Genomic DNA, 27906 nt, shown 5'->3' on the forward strand with positions numbered 1-27906 from the left:
CATTAACAGAAAAGTAACAGATATAAAGCAAACCACCAAAGAGATGGGCAAAACATTTGTGTGTTTATACAACTAGGGACAGGACTCATTTCTTTAGCTCTTGGTTTAAATAATTCCCTCTCTGTTAGAAAGCTTCTGTTATATGTTGCTATTTTTTAAAGAAAGATTATTCCATTTTAGTTCATGTTTATTTCAGGTAAAATTGTTTTTAAATTTTTTTAAAATACCTGCCATTCCACTATAAAAAATTTGGTTTATTTTCTTCCAGCATTTTTTGATAAATTATGTTTACTAGCAAAGCTTGTATCAATACATAGTGCTTCCACTTTAGATTTATTTTATTATTTTATTGCTAGAGTTACAGAGACAGGTAGAGACAGAGAAAGAGGTCTTCTATCTACAAGTTCAATCTCCAGTTGGCCATAAGAGCTACAGCTGGGCCAGGCTGAAGCCAGAAGCCAGGATCTTCTTACATGACTCCCATGCTGGTACAGTGGCCCAAGCACTTGGGCCATCTTCCACTGTTCTCCCAGGCCATCAGCAGAGAGTTGCATCAGAAGTGGAGCAGCCAAGACTCAAACCTGCTCCCATATGGATTACCAGTGCTGCAGGCCAGGGCACTAACTGGTTGGACCACAGTGCTGGCCCCACTTTATTCTTTTCTAATAAGTAATAAGCATTTCTTCACTTTAAATGTATTCATGTAAAACACAAATCATTCATTTTTATGGATTTGAATTCAAAGCAACAGACAAAGACAGCTCTTCATCTGTTGGTTGACTCTCCAAATGCCCACAGCAGGCCTGGGCTGGGCTAGGCAGAAGCCAGTGGTGATTTAACCCTCTGCACCACAACAACCACCCCTAAGACATGATTTAAAAACCATCATACTAATTACCCACATGGGTACACCCATAATTTATTTAAGCAACCCCTTGCTATTGAATAATTAGCTTATTTTCCAGTTTTTTGCTACTTTAAAAACTAATTGCCCTGTACTGTTGCATGTTTTGCTAGAAACTAACTTAAACACAAAGTTATGGTGTCACAGGGCATGTACATTTAAAGAACTGGGATATACATATTACTAAACACACCCTGGAAAAGTCATGCCTATTTGTATTCCACCGGTTGTGTGTGAAAATATTCACATTTAATTTTTTTTAAGATTTGTTCATTTGAAAGGCAGAACTATAGGGAATAAGTGTAAAACAGAGAAGGAGAGAGAGAGAGAGAGCAAGATCTTCCATGCACTGGTTCACTCCCTAAATGGCTGCAACAGCCGGGGCTGGGCCAGGAGCCAGGAACTACATCCAGGTCTCCCATGGGGATGGCACAGACTCAGTACTTGAGTACTGCTGCCTTCCCAAGCACATTAGCAGGAAGCTGGATTGGAAGTGGAGCAGCTGGGATGCTGTCATGACCCATTGTACAACAATTCCAGCCCTTCATGTTTGACTTGTGAGAAGAAATGCGGATAAGTTATTCCTTTCCTTAGAGTCCAGAAATCTTAATTCTACTATCTGTCTCCACATCCTTCCAAGCCTCACTTTATCATATATGTTAGAGTTTAAAAAGACATTCATTTGTGTAACTCTGATACCACGAGCCAGACCCTGCATAACATATTCAAATCTCACATTCAAGTTTGCTTTTTTTTTTTTTTTTTTTTTTGACAGGCAGAGTGGACAGTGAGAGACAGAGAGAAAGGTCTTCCTTTTTCCATTGGTTCACCCCACAATGGCTTCTACTGCCGGTGCGTTGGGGCCAGCGCACTTCGTGGATCCACAGCCAGGAACCAGGTGCTTCCTCCTGGTCTCCAATGCAGGTACAGGGCCCAAGGACCTGGGCCATCCTCCACTGCAATCCTGGGCCACAGCAGAGAGCTGGACTGGAAGAGGAGCAACCTGGACAGAACCCGGCGCCCCGACCAGGACTAGAACCCGGGGTTCCGGTGCCACAGGCGGAGGAATAGCCTAGTGAGCCATGGCGCCAGCCTGAAATTTGCTTTCATTTGATTGATGCCTTTTCAATCTTCTGACTACAGTTTCATGAAACCCATAAGGTGCAGTGGTTAAGATACTCCTTGGGATGCCCAGATCTGAGAGCCTGTGTTCAGTCTAAGCCCTCTTACTAACTCCTGCTGCCCTCTGATGTGCACCCCAGTATCTGACCCCCAGACTGAGATCTGGGCTCCTGGCTTCAGACTTGGCTCAGCCCTGCGCATTGCAGGCCTTTTGGAGAGAACTGGTGGATGGAAGCTCTCTCTCTCTCTCTCTCTCTGTATGTGACTCTTTGCCTGCCTATTACCTAGTTAATTAAATAGGTCTTCAAGTGAGGTGATAGTTGTTGATAGATTGCGTGGGCCTGGGAGTGAGGTGGAGAACAGCAGGGGAGATGCATTATGCAGAAACAGCCCCACCCCTGCTTCACTAGGTTTGACAAGTTCCTTGCTTATTCTCTGCTTCCCTCACCAGCCTCCAGCCACTACTAAGCCATGCTCTTCACAAGGCCTCCCTATCTTACGGCTGCCCCTACCTCCCGGCGAAATGACTGCACATAGTCCACTGGGTGTTCTGGCCTCAAGGACTCAGTATAGGTTGTATAGCCTGTTGACTACTTTTGTCCCTTGGCCTCATCCTTAATCTCTGCATCACCTTTGTCTATTCCACTTGCCATCATGTGCGGGCAGTCAGCTGAAATAACCCCCAACATCAACCTAGACCAGCATAGCTCAATCACATAAGCAAAGTTTCATGGGTGGATCTGGCTGTTTCAGGAATATTTGCTGCTAAACTTGGATCAGCTTTGTCAAAGTCAACAAAATAAAGGAAGGAAGTTGTGCTGAGAAGACAGAATGGGGAAGTGGAAGTAATCATGATGGCTGAAAAGGTGGCAGAGAGAGACACTCACTGTAGCGACTACTATGTACGGAGCCACACTTAAGCCTTGAGCACTGGATTTGGCTTATTATTGTCCTCATTTTACAAATGATGGAATTAATGTTGAGGTTGAGATGCCTAGGGATGCATTATTGCTCATTTTTGGCCCATGTTAAAATAATGCCTGACTGAACACATACAGCACGCACAAACTGAGGATTCAGGAGGGCCTGGGTTTTCAACAAAGCTCTTGGCACAAAGTAGCAGACAGATGCGGCTTGAACTGCCAGCCCTAGCCCCCGTGTGTTATTTCAGGCAAGTCTTCACTTCTCTAAGCCTCGCATTCACCACAAGAATGTAATATCGTTTGCCTTCCAGGAAGCTATGGGGATTAAATAAGGTACATAAATAACAATGATCAATAATAATGTGGCATGTATATACTAGATTCACTGACCGTTAACTTTTCGTTATAGTCCATGATTCAAATCCTTCCTAGTCACAAAAACTTGACAAGTCCTTCTGAATCCTCAGCCTCAGTTTCCTCCCATGTCCAGTGAGAATATCACCCACTAAATAGGCATGGTGAAATTAGCACTCCAGAAAAGCTTTTGCTGTTTTTGGGGAGCGTAGGTTTATTTGAGGAGGGCTTGGATTTCCACTCTTAAATTTCTGGAGATGGTGGAAGAGTGAGGACTGCAACCACAGATCCTGACACAATGCTGTGTTTTGCCCCCACCAAAACTCCTTCTGAAGCAGCCCCAGGAATTTGCTATTAGTGGGAGGTGTTTGCATCAAAGGGTGGAGCCCCCGTGAATGCATGAATGACTGTCTCCAAAGAGTGAGTTCTCCCTCTCACAGGACCATCATGTCTTACGCACATGCACACAGTGTGGGAGCTGGGAAACCTGGTAGCACAGCATAGCTTACAGTACTGCTCTAGAGAAAACTCCTGAAGCCTCACATCTGTGTATTTATATCCTGCTGCTCCATGGAGGTAGTGGAGGGGATGTTGAAGCTATTTTGTATCAAAAATTCAGATCTGTATAGCTGCAGAGAGGTTGGACAGTCCTCAGGATGGAAGCTGGTGAGTGCAGAGCACACGTGTTTACAACTCATATATCCCTTCAGAGTCCCACATCTGTACTGTCCATTGTTGTCAATGCAGCACATTCAAGGTGTGATGCCTACAAGTGCACTTGCTGAACAAAGTAGATAGTGTTAAGAGGAACTGACTCTAAAATCTACATTTTTGGTAGTTTTTTTAGAAGGAGTATGAGACTAGGGATTAGAAAGCCAAGCTGTAATTACTCCTTCTGAACTCTATTTTCTGTTTCTCCCAAAGTTCTATATTTCTGAGAAAAGCAAATGTCCTCTTTAAGTGAAAAGGCAATCATCACAAGAAGACGACAGGAATTTAACACTGGACTAATGATGGGGCTGGTGCTGTGTCTTAGCAGGTAAAGCTGCTGCCTGTGATGCCAGCATCCTATATTGGCACCAGTTTGTGTCCTGGCTGCTCCACTTCTGATCCAGCTGCCTGCTAATGGCCTGGGGGAAGCAGAGGAAGATGGGCCAACTGTTTGGGCTTCTGAATCCGGGTGGGAGACCTGGGTGAAGATCCTGGCTCATGGCTCCTGGCTCCTGGCTTTGGCCTGGCCCAGATCTGGCCATTGAAGTCATCTGGGGAGTGAACCAATTGATGGAAGAACTCTTTCCTCTCTCTTTCTCTTTCTCTCTCTCTCTCTCTGACTCTCTCTCCCTCCTTACCACTCTAAAGAAATAAATATTTATAAAAAGATTGGATTAATTGAAGCTCCTGATACAACCCTTGGATAAAGTACAAACATGGATGTAATACTTTATCATGACCACTGTTAATAAAGATGAAAATATTGAAGGATTTTTTAATGTACATTGTCAGAATCCTCTTGTGCAAAACACACAATGTTGTAGACATATGTGTGCTCATAAGTGTGGAGGTGTCAAGCAGTCACTTATTTCCTGATTGCAAAAAACTTTTTTTCTTTAATTTGGGAAACCACATATTTACCATTCCCTTCCGCTTGCACAACTGGCTAGAAGCCTAGCACACAGCTTCTGGCCACATCTTGAAACCTCAGTGGCTTTATCGGGTCACAGTAGCTGTGGCTCTTCCTGTCCAAGGCTGAGTGATGGACATCTGGAAAAGACACACTCATGCAGCGAAGGCTGGTCTGAGTCACTGCCTTTGGAGGAGTAACCACCCAGGTTCCCACCTCCTTATTCATTTGTCTCAATGCCTTTTTACCACTGAGTGATTTTAAGTTTCCTGGCTTTTATGGTGGTAATTAGAAACCTCTGGTTTGATATGTCCTGTTCCTCTAGCCACTCCATTCATCCTTATCTTCCCAATCAAGGATAGTCTAATGGTCTAGATTTATGTTATGGTTGTAGTTATTCAAGAGGCAGAGAGGGGGCTGCTCTGTAGCACAGTATGTTAAACCACCACCTGCAAGGCTGGCATTCCACACCCGAGTGCCAGCTCAAGTCCCAGCTGCTCTGGTCTGATTCAGCTCCCTGCTAATGGCCTGGGAAGGCAGAGGTTGATGGTTCAAGCACTTGGGCCGCTGCCACTCACGTGGTGCCCTGGATGGAATTTTGTGCTTCTGGTTTCTAAATCCTCAGATGCCTGCAACTAGACTGGACAAAAGTTGAAGCTAGGGGCCAGGAACTCAATTCAAGTCTTCCTTGGGGCTGCCTGGAGCCCAATTTCTTCAGCCAGCACCAGAATCAAGAGATGGAACCAGGAACTGATGTGCAGCACAGGAGTTTCAATTGCCAGGCCCAGTGTTCGCTCCCTAATGGCCTAGATTTAAAATTCTGCATCGTCCCAACTGGGCCTCCAGTCCTCACACAGTTGATTTCTAAGTAACCAAATGAAAGAAACGTTTTAGAAACTAAGAATAACAACAAAAAGGATTTCACATGACTATCTGGACTCTGTGCCACTAAGGGATAAAGTCTAAGCATAGGTTGAAAGGGAAAAATGATTAAACACCCATCAGCAAATAATTTTTTTTATTCTTTAATCACTTTCCACCTTATCATACTGTTCAGAGAAATGGGACAAGGTAGATACCAGAGATCTTCAGCAGATTTCTTCAACCTGTTTACACTTTGTAGTGTCTTCTGCGGCAGACCCCACATTCCTCCTCAAATCATCTTTTACCTTATTTTCATTAACCTTTAAAATTTTTCTATTCTAGCTAAGAATCCATAAAACAATCAGATGGATTAGCAACTGAACTTAAAGTATAGACTATGTTCATGAATCTCACACATTCCACACCAAGACAAAGTAGCCTGCACAGATATATAATCTCAGCTCTCATTCATACTCATATTTAACTCTTATTTAAATGTTCAAATGAATACACTCAATGAAGTTCCCTGCTTGTATCAACTGCAAGAAGCAGAGGAACTAAGACACTCAAACGATACATACGTAAAAACAGAATGGGAGGACAAAGCCTGAAGATCTTCCCAGTTCCCATGAGTCCTCCTTACAGTGCTCTGGCTGAGCTAAGCTCAAGTCCTCTGTTCAGACCAAACGTGAGAAATTACCATCAGTTTTACCACATCCAAAAGATACATCCTCATCTGTGTGTTGAAGTATACAGCTCTGTAGTGTTAACAGTATGTAAATATGAAAAGATTTGTGGTAACTGAAAGGTTTTTATAGCAACGTGTATCAGTTGGACTGAGCACAGAAAACAAGTTTCATATAAAATATGAAATAGATATACAAAATATACCTTGAAAAAAGATTTATTTATTTACAAGAATGAAAGAGAGGGAGAGACAGAGATCTTGCATCCCAATGGCTTACTCCCCAGTGTCCACAAGAGTTAAGGCAAGGCCAGACAAAGCCAGGAACACTATCTAGATCTCCTGCATGGGTGGCAGGCACCCAAGCACTGGAGCCATCATCCTGCTATCACCCAGGAGCATTAGCAGGAACCTGATCAGAAGTAGAGGCAGGATTCAATATCAGACACTGCAATATGAGATGTGGAAATCCTAAACCACAGTTTAATCCACTACAACACATCTACCCTTCAAATTAATTAATTTCTAATGATCATAACTATCAGCAGTTTACAATCAAGTAAGAGTCAGTTCAAACTAGCTAAAAGAAAACCAGAGAGAAAACTATAAAATGGGGCAGGTGTCGTGGCACGGAGGGTTACACCACTGCCTGTGACACCAGCATCCCCTGTGGTGCTAACTGGCGTCCTGGCTGCTCCATTCCAAACCAGCTCCCTGCTAATGCACCTGGGAAAGCAGCAGAAGATGGCTAAAGCACCTGGGCCCCTGCACCCATGTGAGAGATCTGGATGAAGATCCTGACTCCAGCCTGGCTCAGCCCTGGTCGTTGCAGCCATCTGGGGGAGTGAACCAGCGGATGGAAGATCTCCCTCTGTCTCCTTCACTCTGTAACTCTGCCTTTCAGAGAAATAACTAAATCTGAATATAAGTGTGCATATATATATGTATGTATATATATAATATTCTAATGAACTTTCCATTCTTGGAATGAATGTAAGAAATTACAGTAGATCAAAATTTCTAAATTAACACTAGGGAGAAGTTAGAGAATAGAGTCAAAGAATCAATATGTTAAAAGGCTTTTTTAATCTACTACAACTTTTCTCCCTAATTTTGCTCTATTTTGAATGGATTATCTAATTCTACAGGAGTCACAGAACGAAGAGTACTTGAAGGAACAACCAAAAAGGGAGCACACCAGCAGCTCAAAGAGTCATTCTTCCTCTTTAAGGCTGACATGTGAGAGAACTATGATTCTGTGCTACATGTTCACCAAAGTCTACAGCTGGAACATATTCAGCTTCATACAGGAGACCCGCGGGTGAGGACAGCGTAGTCTTGCACAGATGGGCTGACTCCCCCAGCAGACCTGACAGGAAAGTCATGGGCTTCCAAGCAGTGGAGAAGGTCAGATGGGACTCCGAGGCAAAGAGACTGTGGAGCCCTGCTCTCCAGCTACTCTGCCCAGGGGTAGCCACTAAACACATGGCCCTGATAGCAATCAAAACTGGTGTTCCTTAATTTTGTAGTCTATTGGCACATTATAACCACTAAGCAGAAAACCAACTGATGATTTATTATAATAGTCTCCTTACATAAAAAAAATGTATACAATCTAGGTTGGCCATGGAGTGTTTTTCTTACAATTATTTCACTGCTTTTGTACATTTGACAATTTTCATAATAAAGTGTTAAATAGCACTATGATTTCAATGACACTAGGCACATCTCAAGCAGCCACATGTGGCTAATGGCTACCCTATTAGACTGCAAAAATATACTTCTCCATTAGATAAAAAAGTTCATTGGACAGAAGATTCTAGAACCTATCTGCTCAGGGCCCTACAAGCCTTCAAACTAATGCTTCCACCCTAAAGTCAGTACTGACTGGTTGCTGGGGCCAGCAGACCCTACTACCAGGACAGCACAACTCCTGGGACTTTGGATGGAGCAGTGACAGAACCCTACAGGTTCTTTCAGACCACGCTACAGGCATGGTCACTTATACAACTAATGAAAGATGAACTCTATGAGAAAGAGATTGAAGACTGGGAAACACAAGTGGGAACTGTGCCCATCAGGAGTTATCAAAAAACATAAGCACATACCTACATGTATTTAAGTCTAGATTCTATACAACATATAAAGACAGGAACTGGTGTTTCTCACATAAACAAAATACAAATATTGTAAAATGAGTAATAAAGGCATAATCAACGATGTGCCTTGTCTGGGGTACTGACTTCACTCCTGTAACACTTTTTGTTTATACCAAAAAGCAATTAAATGTGAATAATCTCTGAGGGCTTTGCAAATGTAAAAAACTCAGAATCTTTTATAACCAACTTCTGTAAGCACCAGAAAATCAAGTTCTATCAGGTATGAAATAAGGGACGGTCTTTGCATGGCTTCCGTGGATGAGAATTGGGCTATACATTTCTATATGAAAGAACTCTGCCACAGGATGTGCTTACTAGAACAATTCCTAATTATCTTTAAAGTGAATCAGAGATAGAGAAAAGAAAAATTTTAAAACCCACTCTCCATTCAGGCTTTTATATGTTTTATTGGAGAAAAATTTCAACAAAACATGGCTTTTATTTACAGAATTTAATGTGTGAGGGAACTGTCCAGCCCACTTGGACACTAGTGAAGATAACTACTGAGCCTGTTTATGTATTTTCTTATTTTCAATTCACATACAAAAAAGGTTTTTCATATTCATAAAAATCCCAATATTGTAATACAAACCCTCCCTTATCCACCCTCAATTAAATATACCAACAGCTTCAAAAATACACATTAAATTGGTTTAATCTTGAAGTGTAATCCAATGAGACTGAAAACTAAACATTTCAGATCCTGTACCAAATAGTAGAATACACGAAGGCCTTCAGGATCCCTAAAATTTGAAAAGGTGAAAGTTACTTTTTGTTCCTGGAATGAAAGACAATTCTATAAATTCCTAAAATAAAGCAAGACCAAAATCATAAAACAATTTTGTCAATTGGTTTTAAGAGAAAGGAATGATTTTGCTGACAACTAAAAACAGATTGAACAACTGAAAAATTAACATCTCTTCAGCAAGAAAAAAATAGTTTCTTCATCAATATTCTCCTTAGGGAAGTAACAGCTATGTAAAACATAAAATAAAAAATATATCTATTAATAAATATATTCAATACTGTATTGCCACCAATCTCATGTAGTAACTACATATTTTGGTGTCTACTTTTTCTTACAATGACTAAAATCACTCTGTGCCCTATTTCATATTACTTTTTTCCACAGCAATCAAAAATAATTCACTAATATTTTTTCATTTATTTAATAATTCTCATCTTAATATAAATAAGTAATATTTCAATGAGCACCTTGTGCATAATACAATCTTCTAATATTGGAGAATATTTCTATAGAAGACAGGCTCAGAAATGAAATTAGTAGATCAAAGGTGAATGAAAACTGCTAACAGTTTATGCTGCTTATTATCAAACTGCTTTCCAAAAGCAGTGGACCAAATGACAACTCCAGTCAGAAATGACCGTGACATCCTCACCACCTACAGGAAAATAAATCTGACAGTTTAAAAGTATAAGACACTTAGTATGTGCCAGGCACTATTGCTAACTTGGGAGATAGAGCAAGGTTTTCACAGAGCTCGCATTCAAACTGGTGAAGCAAACTAAGTGATTACAATTCAGGATGGGGACTTCTTGAGAAGCAGGAAGAAATTTCTTGGCTTAGACAAGGGCAGTGGTCTGCAGAGGCCTTTACAATGCCCCCACAGAAGACACGGGACGTAGGAAGCCACAGGTACCTAAAAGTATTAAGCTTTACTGGATTTCTTCAAGTATAGGAGGAGAGTGATATGATTATAGGACTAATGACACTGGCATTCTTTCTTTAAATTTTGTGACACTGAACCTCGGTTTTTAGATAAAATAGCTAATAAAGTTGGGGCATTATTATACAAAGCTGTTGGATTAACTCTGTTTATTTTGACAATCTGTGAAATTCCCTGTTACCTTCTCTGAGATACCAGATAGCAAGTCTTCAATGATATAAAAAGCAGAATTTCATCTGCATAAGAAACTGATATGATGCCACTGAAATAAGCTTAAATTGACTGCAGCTCTAAAATAAGCCTGGTATAAATTATGCCAAATTCAGTTAAAATGCTTTAACATACTTACTTTGACTGATTTATATCAATAAGAGAACCTATTTTTGATGTTGTAAAAGAAATGTGTCCATCGCCAATAACAATTTCAAGCTCCTGAAAAAAATAAAATTTCAAGCATTTTTAATGCAGACAAATGTAATTATTTCAAAATGTATCCTACAGATAACTATATTCTTGCTACAAAGAAATACCAATTTCAGATGCAAGTTTCCCAGTGTTCAAGGGGAAGATAAAAAACAAACCTTGATCTATTCGACATAGACTTTGTACTTAAATTAAAATTTGCTCATACGCAATATCCTTGATTTTAAGATCAAGAATTTGCTTTCCAGAGACATCATGGATAGTATAAAATGAGATGACACAGAAATGTTCTTTGTAATGTCAGCAAAACTACAGACAAAACATTGGACCACAAGTTATAGGAATAACTATAGAGGCATGAACCTATCTTACTATAATAAATACAAACACATTTTCCCTTTCTGTAAGGTTCTACAAGTAAAACATATAACATTAGTAACTACCACAGTAGCACCTACCCTGTGTCTGATCCTGTTATTAGGGACTTTACACACATGTTCTGTAATCCTTAAAATAAAATTTATAAGGTAGGCTTTAAATTATTAGCCTTATCTTACAAATGTGTAATCCAAAACTCTTAAGAATCAGGAAAACACTTATTGACATCAACAATCTCTAAGAAGTGATAGCAATATTTGCTCCTGGGACTCTCAAGATGTAAAGACTAACCCTCTTGACTTCACAAAACAATGAAAATTAAGAATTAGTAAAACACGGCTGGAGCTCTGGTACAGTGGGTTAAAGCCCCAGCCTGCAGTGCTGGCATCCCATGTGAGTGTAGGGTTCAAGTCCTGGCTGCTAACTTCTAATCCAGCTCCCTGTTATTGCTGTCAGGAAAGCAGTGGAGGATGGCCCAGGTGCTTGGACCTTGAACCTATATGGGAAACAGGGAAGAAGCTCCTGGCTCCTGGCTTTGGCCTGGCCCAGCCCCAGTCTTGGCCTTTTGGGGAGTGAACCAGCAGATGGATGACCTCTCTCTATCTGTCTCTACCTCTCTCTGTAACTCTACCTATCAAGTAAATAAATCTTTAAAAAAAAAAAAAAAACTAGTAAAAGAAATGCAACAGGTGTTCCCAGTGTACCTTGTTATTGTATAAATTTTTCTCTTATTATTTACCTGCACATCTAAAGCCAATAACTAAGAAACTATGTCTACAATGATTCTTCAAGTTAAACTAACAAGCAGATGCCATTAAAGGCATTCCTAGCTATTAATTTAATTTGAAGATCTAATTATGCACAATCTGTGACAGAGACCAAATGGAGAACTAAGATTCTCTATCAATCATAAAACATTGACACAAGAGGCAATTTCTACAGCTTGCCTACTTCTCCACAAACAGAACCCATAAACACATCATCAAGTGGGTGGAAGAAGCCCTAGGCTCTCCCTAAGTGGAAAAGATCCAAAAGGTTAGCTGAAGCTATGTCTAGTTTTTAGTACACACGTATATATAGATATATGCATAAGGAAATCTGAGAGCCAAATTTACATTTTGAAATGATATAATACATAAAACAAATACTGTTCCCTATACCTTCGTTTTCCTAAATAATTAAATAATGTTTCCTTAAATAGAAGAGTGAAGTACTGCTACAGAGTGTCAGCATCTGATAGATTTCTCCACATTTTCTTCCAGACAACGAAGGTGGTACGAAGTACAATCCTTGGGAATATATAAAAGTGAAATTGGATGTTTCTTTCTTCCAGGGGTCCAATCTCCTTTCTCCAAGAGGTGAAAAGATTCAATTCAGAAACCAAACTTTCTACAGCGTGAAACTGGGTCTTCAGATTTCTTCAGAAGCCCTTGGAGAAACATCAACAATTCTGAAGGGAACATGAGAGGCAAACACAACAGCCAGTGGGAACAAAGACATAATCAAATCTCTCTCTGGAGCATGAGGTGGCAAAAATAAGAATTCTGAAGGAAATGATTTTACACAGTCAAGGAGAACCCTAAGTCTTAAATGAAACTAACAACACTGTAACTTACGTCCACTTTTTTTTTAAGATTTATTTATGTATTTTAGGGCTGGCTCTCTGGGGTAACAGGCAAAGCCGCCGCCAGCAGTGCCAGCATCACATCTGGAAGTCAGTTCAAGTCCTGGCTGCTCCACTTCCAATCCAGCTCTCTGCTGTGACTTGGGAAAGCAGTAGAAGATGGTGCAAGTCCTTGGGCCCCTGCATTTGCGTAGGAGACCCAGAGGAAGCTCCTGGCTCCGAGCTTCAGACTAGCACAGCCCCAGCTTCTGCAGCCAGTTGGGGAATGAACCAGCAGATGGAAGACCTCTCTCTCTCTCTCTCTCTGCCTCACCTCTCTGTAACTCTTCCAAATAAATAAATCTTTTAAAAAGTATTTATCTATTTATTTGAAAGGCACTGTTGCAGAAAGGCAGAAGCAGAGAGAGAGAGAGAGAGAGAGAGAGAGAGAGAGAAGAGAGAGAGAGAGTCTTCCATCCACTTGTTCACCCCCTAGTGGATGCATCGGCCAGAACTACACTAATCCGAAGCCAGGAGCCAGGAACTTCTTCTGCTTCTCAAAAACAGATTCAGGGCCAAAGGACTTGGGTCATCTTCTACTGCTTTCCAAGGCCATAGCAGAGAGCTGGATCAGAAGTGGAGTAGGTGGGACTTGGGTGCCGGTGCTGCAAACTGGAACTTTAACCCACTGTGCCACAGTGCTCCCCCTCCCACAGCATACTTTTACGACATGGGTTAACAAAAAAATTTGTAGCAATTTTAGGGAAATAATTTGTCTTTAGATAGTTATACGTGAAAAAAAGAGAGAGAAAATATAAGCTTTCACATATGAAGCCAGAAATATGGAAGGAATTAAATTCAAAGTAAAAGGAAAGGAAAAAATGAAATAAGGAAGATATATAATGGACAAACACTAGAAAGAATAAATGAAAAGAAACACCAATTCATCAAAAAAAAACAGTACAATTGATATAAACTCTAGCTGCGCTGATCAAAGAAGGAAGCCACTTACACGGCAGGATCTTAGAAAGGAAGTGACTACAGGTTCTCCAGAAGTAAACAGTTGGTAAATGAACATGATTGTTATAGGTTGCACTGTGTCCTTCAAAAAACTATTTAAGTCTCAACCTCTATACCTGTGAGTACAGGCTTTTTATGCAATAGAGTCTTTGGAACTATACTTCAGCTAAGATGAGGTCATTAGGGTGCACCCTAATCTAATATAACTGGTGTCCTTATTAGGACAGCAACCCACCTGTGAAAACAGAGACACAAGGGGAGAATGTGATGTGAGATGTCAGAGCCAGAAATTCGGGGATCCTGAAGGCCAAGAAGCACCAATGGGGGACCGGCATTGTGGCAAAACAGGTTAAGCTGCAGCCTGCAATGCCAGAAAACCATATGGATGATGGTTCGATGCCCATCTGCTCTACTTCCAATTCAGCTTCTGCTAATGTGCCTGAGAAGGCAGTGGCCTCTGCAGCCACTTGAGGAGTGAACCAGCAGATGGAAAATCTCTCTCAATCTTTCTTTCTGTAACTCTGCCTTTCAAATAGATATTTTTTTGGAAAAAAAAAAAAAGAAGTAGAAGTAGCAGCATCACCAAGGATCAAGGTTCGGTGACCACCACCAGATGCCAGGAAGGTGCAAGGGAGGAGTCCACACAGGGTCACAGAGGGGATGTGGCCCTGTCAAGATGATTTGGGTTTCTTTTATTTAGTTATTTTTTCTTAAGGTAAATCTATTTATTTAAAATGCACAGTTACTGAGAGAGAATGAGACAGAGTGAGAGAGAGAGAGAGAGAGAGAGTGAGAGAGAGAGAAGACAAAAAGAGAGAGCAAGCGATCTGCAATGGCTCCAAAGTAATCCAGTGGAAAAAGGAAAGGTTTTGTAACAGTGCAAAAACAATTGCATCTCATAAGCCTCAACACTGTTCTCAGATACAAAATAACTAGAAATCGATGGAAACCATCCATGTAAACTAAAACTATATAAAATGTCTAAGAATAAGCATAGAGAAATATAAATTTAAAAACACCAGATGCCACTGCACACTGGCCACAATAGCTAAAATGAAAATGTTGACAATGATGGGGAGCAATTGGAACTCACATTTGTTGCTACTGGGAGAGTAAAAATGATGTAACTACATTGAAAATCAGTATATGAGCTTCTTATCAAATTAAACATGTACTTACCTATGATCCAGAAATCAGATTCTTAGATAGTTATTAAAAAGAGACAGAAATATATCCCCACACACAGAGACCCACACATAAATTTCATGGCAGCTTTATTCACAGTAGCCAAAAATGAGAAATGTATCCAATGTCCATAACTGAGTGAACAGATGTGCTCTAGCTGAACAATAGAATACTAAATAACAAAGAGAGGGAACTGCTGATCCATGAAAAACCACTGATTAATTTTAAACACATGCTGATCCAAAAGCAGCCAGGAAAAAAAAATCCACAGGATGCATGTAGTTCTAGAATAAGCTAAACAAATTGATAGTGACAGAAAGAGCATCGCTGGTGGACAGAGGCCAGGTGGCTGGTGTGAGGCAGAATGGAAGTTCTGGAGCTGATGCAAATGTTCTAGATTTTGATTTGCTAGCATGTGAGAGGTAAACAGATTAAAACCTATATCCCCCATGACTTAAAATGGGTACAGTCTATTGTATGGATAGTCTAACTCAATAAGGTTGAGTTTTTTTCATTTCAAGGTCAAAAGACAAAGAAAATTTAAACACTTATTCCAGATTAAAGGACATGTCATCAATATGATGATTAAATGCATTGTATTATTGTGAACATGGAGAAAAATACCCATAAATGACAATATTAGGACAATGGACAAATTGGAATGTGGTTTATAGATTAGATCATAATGCTGTATCATTGCTAAATTTCCTGATTTTCATAATTGCAGCATGGTTATATTAGACAAAGTCCTTTTCTTCAAAAATATTCAGAAACCAGGGCATATCTTCAATTTATTTTCAGATGGATCGACAATGAGAAAAATGTGAAAGAGAAACAGGAAAACACAGCAAAATACAAATAACTGATAACTGTGGGTAAAAGTTGCATGGGTCTGTCTTGTAGTATTCTTTCAACTATTCAGTAAATTTGAATTTAAATTCTATAACAAAATAGTTTTAAAGACGAGGTATGCTTCTACATAGTAAAAATATAACTATATCCTAGTTCTTAATTGTACTTCCATGGTCTGATAACATTGACATGTTTTATCCTATTGATAAGGAAAGATCGAGGCCATGCATTAGGATGCTCTAACAGGTCCCGGGTTGTTCAGGGAAGCGGGAAGAGTGATGCCTGAGAACCACAATAGAGGAGCAGCTGCTCCCAAAGATGAAGCTCCCACTCCCCACAGGAAGAAGATGGCGTCTGGCCTCCTGATCAGGGCTCAGGAGAAGATGTGCTTCCTCTTCCAGCTCCTGTGTCCACACTGCACTGAACCCTGCAGTCAGAAACAGGTGTTAGCAGTGACCCCAAATTACTACAGGACACAAAAGCAGGGCAGCATTTCCAATGTTACCTGTTCTTCTAAGTGCACATTGAAGAAGGGAAATTACAATTAATTCTCTTTTTACAGACACAACTGTAGGTTCTAGAGCAATCGCCATATGCTAATCTTGTTGTGGCCAAAAATACACATTTTTCTTTCCTAGGAGGTGAACTCATCATTTTCAAATTCCTGCAGAACAGAAAATACAAAGGTCAACTGTTTAAATCCGAATTTTCCAATGACATCTTCATGAACGTTTTAAATTCTATTTCTTAAATTCCTAATAAATATAAATGTTCTTCATAACTTCAACATCGAAATATTTTCTTTATTCTTAGCCCATTAAACACATTTACCTAAAATCTCCCAGTTTGTTCCACACTCTGAACTTTTGGTCAGCAGAAAAAATTACTTTGCAAAATGGCTTTGGGATCATAATATACCAAACCTACTTTCTTACTTTATTTTTTTAATAGAAGTGAGAAATTTAAAAGTAGAACTGAATTTCTGTGACACAGACAACCAGGTCTCACGTGCATATACTTTAAGGAGAAAAAACAGAATGAAATATAGTCAGAGATTAGATAGTTTGATTGATGTTTTGGTTTATTTCTTTGTCTTCCCCATCAACAAACAGTAGTTAAGCAAAACCATGGCAGTCCACAGAAAACTATCAAAGCATGGTGTCTATCTAAAAAAAAGGTTCATTAGGTGGCAGAACTACTTTCCTACTTAGTTAAAATGATAGATAAATAAGATGTTGCACCTCCTTGAATATGTTCATCAGTCAGAAAGTAGATTCACACTTAGGCTGAGGCTTAAGTAGAGGCAGGAGTACATATGTGGTGGTTTTTTTTTGTGATTCTGAATTCTTAGGTGAGATTATTCTTTTTTCTCTTTTGCTTAAATGGAGGGCTCAAGACCATTCTAGAGTGTTTTTTTTTTATGTTTATTTATTTATTTGAGAGGTAGAGTTACAGACAGAGACAGGGAGAGACAGAGAGAGAGGTCTTCATCTGCTGCTTTGCTCCCCTAATGACCACAATGGACAGAGCTGGACCAATCTGATGCCAGGAGCCCGGAGACAGGCGCTTCTTCCAGTCTCCCATGTGTGTGCAGGGGTCAAGGACTTGGGCTGTCTTCCAATGCTTTGCCAGGCCATAAGCAGAGAGCTGGATCAGGAGAGGAACAGCCAGGACATAAAATGTGCCCATATAGGATGCTGGTGCCACAGGCAGAGGCTTAACCCACTGTGCCACAGCGCCCATGCCAGGAATAACTACTATTTAGTCAGGATGGTACAATCACTTCATATTTACCTAAACAATGACTGTGTTTCATTTTGTTTGTTTCATAACTCATACTGCATGTGTTTGGTATGCTTTTATCATTACTAATGCCAAATATCTCTTCTCTATTAACACCACTTACTAAAATACTTTCTTCCTAATTCTTCTTTTATTAAATGGAATTTACTTCAAAAAAAAAAAAACTGTGAAATGAGCAATGACTTGTTAGACACAATCCTTCCAACTCCCACACCAATGTTAGAGTCTGAATACATTTCAGAATCTTACATTCCAGGTGATGTGCCATCATCAAGCCATTTCCATTTGCATTCCACATCACTATATGACAATCCAATCCAATACATATTTCCATGAATCTGAAATTGAACAAATGCCTACAAAGGAAACAAAACACATCATGGGAATGAGTTCCCTTCTGTTGGAAGAGTGGGAAGAAAAACAGGTAGAGGGACAAAAGCTGTATCCACAGCCAGTACTCTGTCAGTCTCCACAACACCCTTCACCCCTGATTCATAGAAAAATCTCTCATTCTACAAAGCCTACATTTTCATTTTCCAAAGAACATTTCCTTAGGAGATGATTTATATACATTAAAATCGGTTGCCAGTCTCATGAATTAGTTAAAGCATGGAAAATGTTTAAATTAAAATACCTACAAATAAGAAATTTGTTAGATAATGTATGACACTTCAGAAAACTATTCAAACTCATGATCCAAAAGAATATGTCATGGTGTAGAGAAGGTAGCACTGCATGATCTTAAATGAAAGAAGAAGTCTTCAAAACAAACTTCTTAAAAGAAAAACTGATTGTGTGGGGGGTGTGCATTACACTCTTCACTCACAGAAGAAAGCCTTGCTTTTAGGTAAGTAGTTGGAAGAGATAAAAGGGGGGGAGTAAGTGTTTGGGAATATTAAAAATGTCTAAAATTTACTATAACAGCCAGCGCTGTGGTGCAGCGGGTTAAAGCGCTGGCCTGAAGCGCTGGCATCCCATATGGGCACCAGTTCTAGTCCCAGATGCTCCTCTTCTGATCCAGCGCTCCTGGACTATGCTGCACCCCCACTGCTTGCCACCCCATAGGGAAAAAATAACTGTGGTTCTAGGGTACAGGCTACCAAAGGTTCAGATAAGTACTTCCTCCAAGGAAAGGCATATTTTCTTGTAAGTGGCACTACTGCAGTCTCCTTGAAGAGAGAGGATTACAAACTTCACCCTTCATAATCATCGTCATAATAGATCATGTGCATTGAACACTCAATGAGTAGCAGGATCATATGCTTATTAGCAGACAGGGTTTCCAGGGAGATTCTGAACTCTATAATCTTCCCCACAGAATAGGAAGAATAGCTGAAGATCCCTCTTTCTGGACCACCCTCCCCTTCGCAGCATCTTGGGTCACAGGGGAGACACATTCATGAGATTCAGAGTACATGGAGGAGTCTGTGATACCTGTTCATGTTCATTGTCAATCTTCAAAAGGGAGGAACCGTAACTTTGGCAGGTTTGTTTACATTGCTCCCAGGTGTTATCTTGCAGAATAAAATAATAGCAGTTTACTCCATAACAGGACCAGTAGTCTTCATGGACTTTACCTACAACAAGTGAGGACAGTCATTGAATTTCTTATTATCTAGTCATCTGTGAATGAGAACAATATATTTATCAGCCACCCCTAACTGACACAAAGGCTCAAGCCTATCTATAATAATTAGTGGCTGGTTAAGGTTGAGGGTGGAGGTTGGCAATGTGTAGAGAGAGGTTAGCTAAGTCCCAAAACACAGTCAGGTGCAGTATCAAGTTTTAGTGTTCCTTCAGTCAGTACGGTGACCAGACTTCACCAGGATGAATTATCACTGAAGAACTGGAAGAGGGGAGCTTGTGGGCTCCAAACACAAAGAAAGGACAGGAAAATGAAAAGTCTAAATGTGATTGGTTTGCACCATGTTTATGTGTTAAAATATTACATGAGACCCATACTATGTCCAAGTAGTATGTTCTGATCAAAAATTTTTAAATAGAATAATTCTCTTAAAATGCTTAAAGAGTTACAACTGCATTTGATTGTGAGGATATAGTCTGAAAAGACAAGAGTCTCACAGTGTCGGGACACATCAGTACACGGGAGATAACTCCTCATGATTGCACTTCTCTGTGGTATCTGCAGTGGCCAAACCCATGGGAAGACAGAATAGAAGGAGGTTGTGCAGAGGTGGTGGGCAGGGAAATGGAAAATTTTGTTCTCTGAGTGTAATCTTTCAGTTATGTGTGAGGAACAAGTTCCAGAGATCTACTGTACAACATAGTGCCCACGGTGAGGGACGCTGTATCATACACTTAAAATTTAAAGATCTCACAGTCAGTGTTCTTACCACGGTGAACAACAAAGGACACGTTGGGAGGTGATATAAAAGTCTATTTTCCTTATTATGGAGATTGAGTCATGGTTGGATGCATGTGTCCATTCGTCAAATCATGTATATTTAATCTATGAAGTTTTGGATGCTAATAATAGCTCAATAAAGATGTTTTAAAATAATAAAAAAATAGTCTAAGTTTTTAAAAATATTCTAGGATGCTTCAAAATAATAAAAATAATCTAAGTTTTTCAAAAATATTTTAAGATGCTTTCTAATTTAAAAGTATATTTTGGTGACCGGCATTGTGGTATAGTAGGCTAAGTGTCCACCTGAGGCCCTGGTACTCCATATGGGCTCCGGTTCATGTCCCTGGTGCTCCTCTTCAAATCCAACTCTCTGCTTATGGCCTGAGAAAGCAGTGAAGATGGCCCATGTGTTTTGGACCCCTGCACCCTCATGGGAGACCCAGAAGAAGCTCCTGCCTTCTGGCTTTGGCTCAGCTTGGCTCCAGCCATGGGGCCAAGACCTTTCTCTCTGCTTCTCTCTCTCTCTCTCTCTATCTCTCTCTCTCTCTGGTTAGGTGGTAAAGCCACCACCTGCAGTGCCAGCATCCCATATGGGTGCAAGTTCAAGTCCCAGCTGCTCCAGTTCCGATCCAGCTCTCTGCTATGGCCTGGGAAAAACAGCAGAAGATGGACCAAGTCCTTCTACCTGCATTCCTGTGGGAGACCTGGATTAAGCTCCAGGCTCCTGGCTTCGGATTGGCTCCAGCTCTGCCCATTTTGGCAATCTGAAGAATGAACCAGCTGGTGAAAGACCTTTCCTCTCTCTCTGTGTCTCTGCCTCTCTGTAACTCTGCCTTTCAAAGAAATAATCTTTAAAATAAAATCTCTAAAATTATATGTAGAAACATTTCTCTTCCCTTTATATATTTATATTTATAGTATAAAAACTTATAAATGGAAACTAAATTTCTACTAAGTAATATAATTAAATATACAAAAGTTATTTTAAATATATGAATATTTACTGGTTGTTTATAATCTGGACAATTCATTCCATCATTAGGCAACATTTTAGTACTTACTGCATGAGATTTAATATTTTTATCTCTTGGGTGTTTGTATAAATGTCAACACTAGGACAAATCTCGCAGATATCTTGCAGGGAGTATATTATTACGGTACTTTCAAAAGCTCATGAAAAAAAGAAAAAGTGTTCATGAAAATATAAGCTTCTTTGGGTGCCAATTTTTTGAAATCCCTGTAGAATTGTTTAATAAGGTGCATTTTCCATGAATCTTTAAAATTACACTGGTATTGGTGGTCACATATAGAAAAAATATCTGAAGTCAAGGCAGACACACCAACATACACACACACACACACATACCACAAAATATCTCTACAGCAGCATTCAAATAAAACTGTTGTGCCCGTTGTAGGTAATATTTTTACTGAAAGCCTCTGCATTTTATGTGAGCAACACCCCAAGTCTCACAGGGCCAGATCAGCTGAATTGCTAGGGGTCTGGCATACTGTTTCACCATCTGGGAATAGAGAGGAGGCAAAAACTGCCATGGAGTCTGGGGAACCACAGGGCTCTACACATGCAAATGTGGTTCCAGGGATTCCAACACCCTGCATCTGAAAGGCACAAATTCAAAGCTGTCCAGTAGACCCATAGATCACTAGGCATAGATGGCAAGGCTTCTAGAGGGGAAGAAATGACCAAGACGACACAGTGAATCCTCCCACATTTCTTCCATACCTGGATTGTGCACAGATTTCGGGACGGTATCTTTTTTTGCACAGCGTCCATTCTGTTTTAAAAAGGGTGACTTCAGTGCATTTTCCATTAGAAGGGTTTTATTTTTGAGAGTGTCATATTCTAAAGACTTATTTGCCAAGAGTTGCTTCTTTAAGTAGTCATCGTTTTGCACGACGTGGTACATTTGAGTGAGGTTTCCTAGAATTTCCTGCTGTTGATGCTTTTCTTGAATAAGCTGTAAAACTAAAACGTGCAGCACTGATATCATAAAAATACAATCATGAGGTCCAACTGTGAAATTAGAGACAACAGGAAAAGTCTCACTTTAACAACCAACTCATATGATTATTTCAGTAATTTGACACTTAGAAAGTAACACCTCAGTGAACTGACCACAGAAATGGAAACATCAAATTTCTCACTAATAGCCACTGAAGAGTAGCCTAAATAAAATACCTGATGGCTAACACCGTACTTTACAGTTTAGCTCATTTTTAATAGCACATCATTTATAAATAAGTAGCAAATCAAAATTCAGTTAGTTAACATTTAATGATACATCTTCTGAAGATAAAAACCTAACCTAGCAGGCAGATGTTTGTGGACAGATGCCCGTGTCCCACGACTGAGTACCCTGGTACAGTGTACTGCCCAACCCTGGCTCCTGACTCCAGAGTCTTGGGAGGAGGCTGTGATGACTCAAGAAGCTGAGTTTCTGCCACCCATGTGGAAAACCTGGGCTGAGATCCTGGCTCCCAGCTGCAGGTATCTGGGGGTGAACTCCCAGAAAGGATTCTTTCTCCATCTCTCTTTCTCTCTCTCTCACCCCACCTCAATTAAAAAAATCGTTTTAGCCTGAACTTAAAAATATGAAGATAAAATACAATTATTATTGGAATAGATTAAATATCCGAAAATAGGTGATTTCATACCAATGTAGTATATCCATGGTTTTCCTTAAGATGAGAAAAAAAGAGAAAGAAAAAAGCTTAAATTCCAGATCATCTTCTATGTGCATATTAATTCTTCTTACTGTTTCCTTATTATGTACATCAAAATAAATAAATAAACAGCCAAAGTGTTTTTCTCAGACTGACAATGATCTCAACTCAATGGCAGAATCCTACACAACAACCTACCAAAAGAAATGTTCCCGTGCATTTTGCAGAATGAGACAGCTCACCACAGCTTCAGAGCCAGTGAACTAGGTAAGCAGAGTGAACACCACCGTGTGATGTGTTCCTGAAAAACTCACCAACAAAGTCCAGAACCCTCTGGGAGGTCCCCGAGTTTCAACAGGGAGCAACACTGTTAGTATCTGCACAAAGCATGGTTACTGCAGGTCCTCAGACTAGAAAGATGGACTCCAGTACTCACTCTTTGTCACCAACACTGCGACCGCCACTGAGAGAAGTAAACAGAGGATTCCAAGAGTCACTGCAAGGAGATGCCTGGGCACTGAGAACTCTTTAAAGAAAAAAGAGAGAGAGAGAGAGCCTGGTTACCACTTACCTCCATCAGGGACACTGTTTGAAGCAAAGGGAAGATCTTTAAAAATTTTGCAAGATAATATCTACCAAGTGATTTAAAATTTTAACATATAAAATACAGTTTTAAAGTTTAAGGTTTCCGGTTGATGTGGAGGAGATAGAAGAATCTTCCGGCTCCCAGCTTTGGACTGACCTAGCTTCAGCTATTGCAGCTCTCTGGGGAGGAACCAGTATTTGCAAGATCTCCTTCTCTCTCTGTCTCTCCTTCTCTCTGTGTAAATCTGACTTTCAAATAAAATAAATAAATCTCAAAAAAAAAATTCTGATTGATATACTCATCACAGAAGTCCCCATGCACAGGAATAGTTCTTCAGGGTTTCAAAAGCAGGCCCCTACTAAGGCACCACCGACAGCTGACGTAAGACCGCAGGGGAGTCCACAGTGACACGTGTCCTTCCTGTGATCACAGCTAATCATGCAAAGGAAAAGCAGGCAATGGTCTTGAGTTCTGGGTTGCAAAAGGGATCACAGGCCATCCTGACAGGAGGGTCTAGAAATCCACTTTTCCTGCTTCACCATCAATCCTGTTTTTCTGGAGACAATACTATATTTATCCTTTTACTATGATGTCGCCATATTGGAAAAATTGTATCATTGATTATCACCAAACTAAAATCATAAAAGTTATTTTCAGCTTAGAATTTAAATTGTGACAATATTTGAGGTACAGAGAGAATAGAAAAATTAGAAAGTCTCTTTGATATGAAGATTTTTTTCCTTCTTCATAGCATTTAAGGTCAGATATATATGCTTTTCTTATTATTTAATAAATGTGAATTTACAAAGTGCAACTTTTGTATTGTTGTGGTACCCCCCCAACCTCCCTCCCTCCCGTGGTCCTCCCCTCTCCTACTCCCTCTCCCATCCCACCCTTCATCGAGTTTCATTTTCAATCACCTTCATATACAGAAGATCAACTTAGTATATACTAAGCAGGGATTTCAACAGGCTGCCCTCACACAACCGCACAAGGTATAGGGTATTGTTCGACTAGTAGTGTTGTTTTTAAGTTTCATAGTAGAACACATTAAGGACATAGATCCTACGTGGGGAGCCTGTACCCAGTGACTCCTGTTGTAGATTTAACAATTGGCACTCTTATTTATGGTGTCAGCAATCCCCCGAGGCTCTTGCCGTGAGCTGTCTAGGCTATGGAAGCCCCTTGAGTTCACCAACTCTGAACTTGTTTAGTCAAGGCCATATCACAGTGGAGGTTCCTTTCTCCCTTCGGAGAAAGGCGCCTCCCTCCTTGATGGCCTGTTCCTTCCGCTGGGGTCTTGTTCTCCAGGATCTTTTATTTAGATTGTTTTTGCCACCGTGTCATGGCTTTCCATGCCTGTGAGACTCTCATGGACCTTTTAGCCAGATCCGAATGCCCCAAGGGTTGATTCTGAGGCCAGAGTGCTGTTTTGGGCGTTTGGAAGACAGTTTGAAGAGTCCTCAGAAACCTGAATGTAGCACTACCATAGGACCCAGCCATCCCATTCCTTGGAATTTACCCAAATGGAATTAAAGGGGAGAAAAAAAGAGCCATTTGCACCTCAATATTTGTTGCAGCTCAATTCACAATAGCTAAGACATGGAAGCAACCTAAATGTCCATCAACAGATGACTGGATAAACTATGGGATATGTACTCTATGGAACACTATACAGCAGTAAAAAACAATGAAATCTGGGCATTTACAACAAAATGGAGGAAGCTGGAAAATATCATGCTGAGTGAAATAAGCCAGTCCAAAAGGGACAAATATCATATGTTCTCCCTGATTGATGGCAACTAAATGAGCATCTAAAATGATACCCATTGAAGTGAAATGGAGACTATGAGAGACAATGACATGATCAGCCCTTGTCTAGACTGTTGAGGAACAACTTACTATTTTATTCCTTTTAGTATTTTGTTGTTGTTGTTGTTGCTGCTGCTCTGTTTGTTCTACTTAATAACATTGGTTGAACTCTGTAATCAATACACAATCATTCTTAGGCATGTAAAAATTAAAATAAAAGTGATCTCTGTTAAACACAGGAGTGGGAATAAGAGAGGGAGGAGATATATAGGTCGGCACAGGCTCACTCGGACTTACCTAAATGGTGGAACTAGAAATGTGCCAGGGGATTTCAACTCAATCTTATCAAGAAGGCATGTAACAATGCCAGCCCACTTGGTAAAGTGATAAGTATAAGTACACAACCGATCAAAAAGATAGGGTAAGTGTCGAAGAGATTTTACAAACAAGACCAGTGTAAGCAGATATATATTCTTAAGGCGCCTAAAATGTGTTGTCTGAATAACTTTGTTTTTAACACATATTTTTCACTTTGTAAACATTCCCTAAGATATGCTACATTTTCTTGGGACATTTTTCTGTGTTTTACTTTTAAAGGCCTCACAAATCATATTGACCAAACTTGCATAAAAGCAGTCTATTAGCTGCTCATAGGATTCATTAATTTCTCCATCCTGCCAACTGTCCTTTCAAGTTTTCTGTTCTACTATTCTGCCTCGTTATAGTGTCTTATAACCACTTGACAATCAGAAGCATCTAAATGAACTTTTTCTAGGCCTCAAGTTTGGCAATCCATAAACAACAGGTGAATTTAGAGGCATAAAATATATACATTGGGGTCAGCATTATGATGTGGTGGGTTAAGCAGCCAGTTGCAATGCAGGCATCCCATATCACAATACCCATTCATGTCTCAGCTGCTCCACTTCTTATCCAGCTCTCTGTTAATGCCCCTGAGAAAGCCTCAGAAGATCACTCAAGCATTTTGGTGTCTGCCACCCATGTGGGAGACCCAGAGGGAGTCCTAAGCTCATGGCTTCTGCCTAACCCAACCCCGGCTACTGTGCCCATTTATAGTGAACCAGTGGTTCTCTCTTTGTCTCTCCCTCTCTGCCACTTTACCTTTAAAATAAATAAATGAATAAATTGTTTTTAAAATATTTTTATATATACCTTTATCATCAGTTTTTCCGCTCCTTCGAGTGCCATCAGGTCTTAATCCATTTTGCGATTCTGAAGAAGACTGAGGAAATCTTAAAGCTGAATAAGTCACCTCCTGATCGCTCATCTCTAAAAGAAGAGAAACATATCTGGCATCAAAACTTTGCTACACGGTGGCTTCTAAAGAAAAATCAAAATGGAAGCTTCAAGGAACATTCCCGACGTGATGGTGAGAGCTAATTGTGTGTGTGTTTGTGCATCTCTGTGTACATCTTTATCTACTCCTGCAAGTACACAGACAGTCTGATTTATATTAGAAGTGGAAATCCTGTTAACATTTCCATTAAAATCATTTATAATCCTAGTGATCACTGCCATGGTTATCAGAAAACACAAACGAAAGAAAAAGATTGCCAGTAGATTATTGTCCTATTTACTCAATTTCACTCAAAATGTTCAACATACATCTAAAAATATTATGACAAATTAGTTCCATCTCAAAACTCTGAAACACGTTTAAATGGTTGATTCTAACAACAATAATTCTTCATTCTGAAAGAGTATAAATGGTTTGGCTTAAAAATACATATTTTGATATGCATATAAGTTAAAAGCTCTTGTATTCTTTTGAAACACTCTAATAGAGTATTTCCCAAAGTATATCTGAAAGACCAACTGGAAATGATTATCTGAGGGTGAATATCACAAGTTGGTTAACATTTCAGAGTCCAGTGTCTTGTACAAGATAAGCTGAATAAAAATCTCTTAGGTTCCCATATATGATGTTGCTTTTGTGAAAATAAAATTCATTATAGCTAATCTTTAGTTAATGCCTTTTAGTTAATCTAGCAATAAATATCAATGTAGAAAGAAATTACAAAGTAATCAAATTTTAAATTTACCTTGCTTCTTACATTCATGTCAGAGAGAAGATTATATCTAAGAAGCAGGAAATCTGTAAAAAAAACTGAACATTTCTGCTACAGAATCCTTCAATATGGATGGATGATACATAAATCATTAGAGCCAAGGAAAAATATCTACTCAAATCACTCTTCTTCATGTTCATAACACAAAGCAAAACTCATAGCATATTGAGAAAGAGAAGATAACTCATCCTGGACGCTGAACCTCAATTTTGACACACTGCAGAGTCCATGCAATTCTAATGCAATGAGAGGGAATGCTTTCCTACCAGGCTCCTTCTCAGGTCATGTCACTTGTAGTTCAGTGCCATATTCCTAGAATAAGTAGAATTAATAGGATACCCAGGTGCTAAGATCCAAGGGAATAAAAGCAGGTGTTACCTGGATCCATGCCGTGCAGTGATGCAGGTGGAAGAAACCGACCCCAATATGAGGGAGAAGTCGTCCACGCCGGTCCAAAATCCCCTAGGGGCTCTACGACAAGAAGCAAATTGCCTCTGAGTGAGGATACTCCGACTCAAAATGCTCTGCCCCTCCTGGTGAAGTGGTAGAGGAAACTGAATGATGAAAGCTGTTGTTTACAGGAAAGGAAAGATGGTCATGCACTGTGTCTTCCTCCATTTCAACTAATCAACCATTTAGCATTTTTGCAAAATAGCACTCAAAACCAATATTTACGGACTGAAAAGACAGAGAAACACATGGTTGTGGAAAACAAGATGAATATCATTAACATAAAAGTAACAGATGCAAAACAAACCACCAGTCAAAGGGATGGGCAAAA

General features: G+C 39.9%; 2 protein-coding genes across 2 annotated transcripts in view; both read right to left on the reverse strand.

Annotated features, from left to right (window-relative positions):
* LOC100344696 (mago homolog B, exon junction complex subunit) overlaps positions 1-27906 on the reverse strand; it is a 62620-nt gene that overhangs the window by 19333 nt on the left and 15381 nt on the right. Inside the window, exon 4 of the mRNA XM_070049385.1 lies at positions 10670-10752. Within this exon, the coding sequence (XP_069905486.1) occupies positions 10670-10752 (83 nt within the window). The remainder of the gene's footprint in view (positions 1-10669; positions 10753-27906) is intronic.
* On the reverse strand, positions 15002-27622 carry LOC100350791 (killer cell lectin-like receptor 2). The gene is made up of 8 exons (XM_017338114.3): positions 27504-27622; positions 26209-26325; positions 23074-23163; positions 21697-21939; positions 19019-19161; positions 17834-17940; positions 16287-16445; positions 15002-16208 (listed from the first exon to the last, which is right to left on the reverse strand). Exons 1-7 carry the CDS (start codon positions 27511-27513, stop codon positions 16295-16297), a joined length of 861 nt encoding a protein of 286 aa, XP_017193603.3. The 5' UTR covers positions 27514-27622; the 3' UTR covers positions 15002-16208; positions 16287-16294.

The sequence above is a fragment of the Oryctolagus cuniculus genome, chromosome 9 (assembly GCF_964237555.1).
Source record: "Oryctolagus cuniculus chromosome 9, mOryCun1.1, whole genome shotgun sequence".
Classification (NCBI taxonomy): Eukaryota; Metazoa; Chordata; class Mammalia; order Lagomorpha; family Leporidae; genus Oryctolagus; species Oryctolagus cuniculus.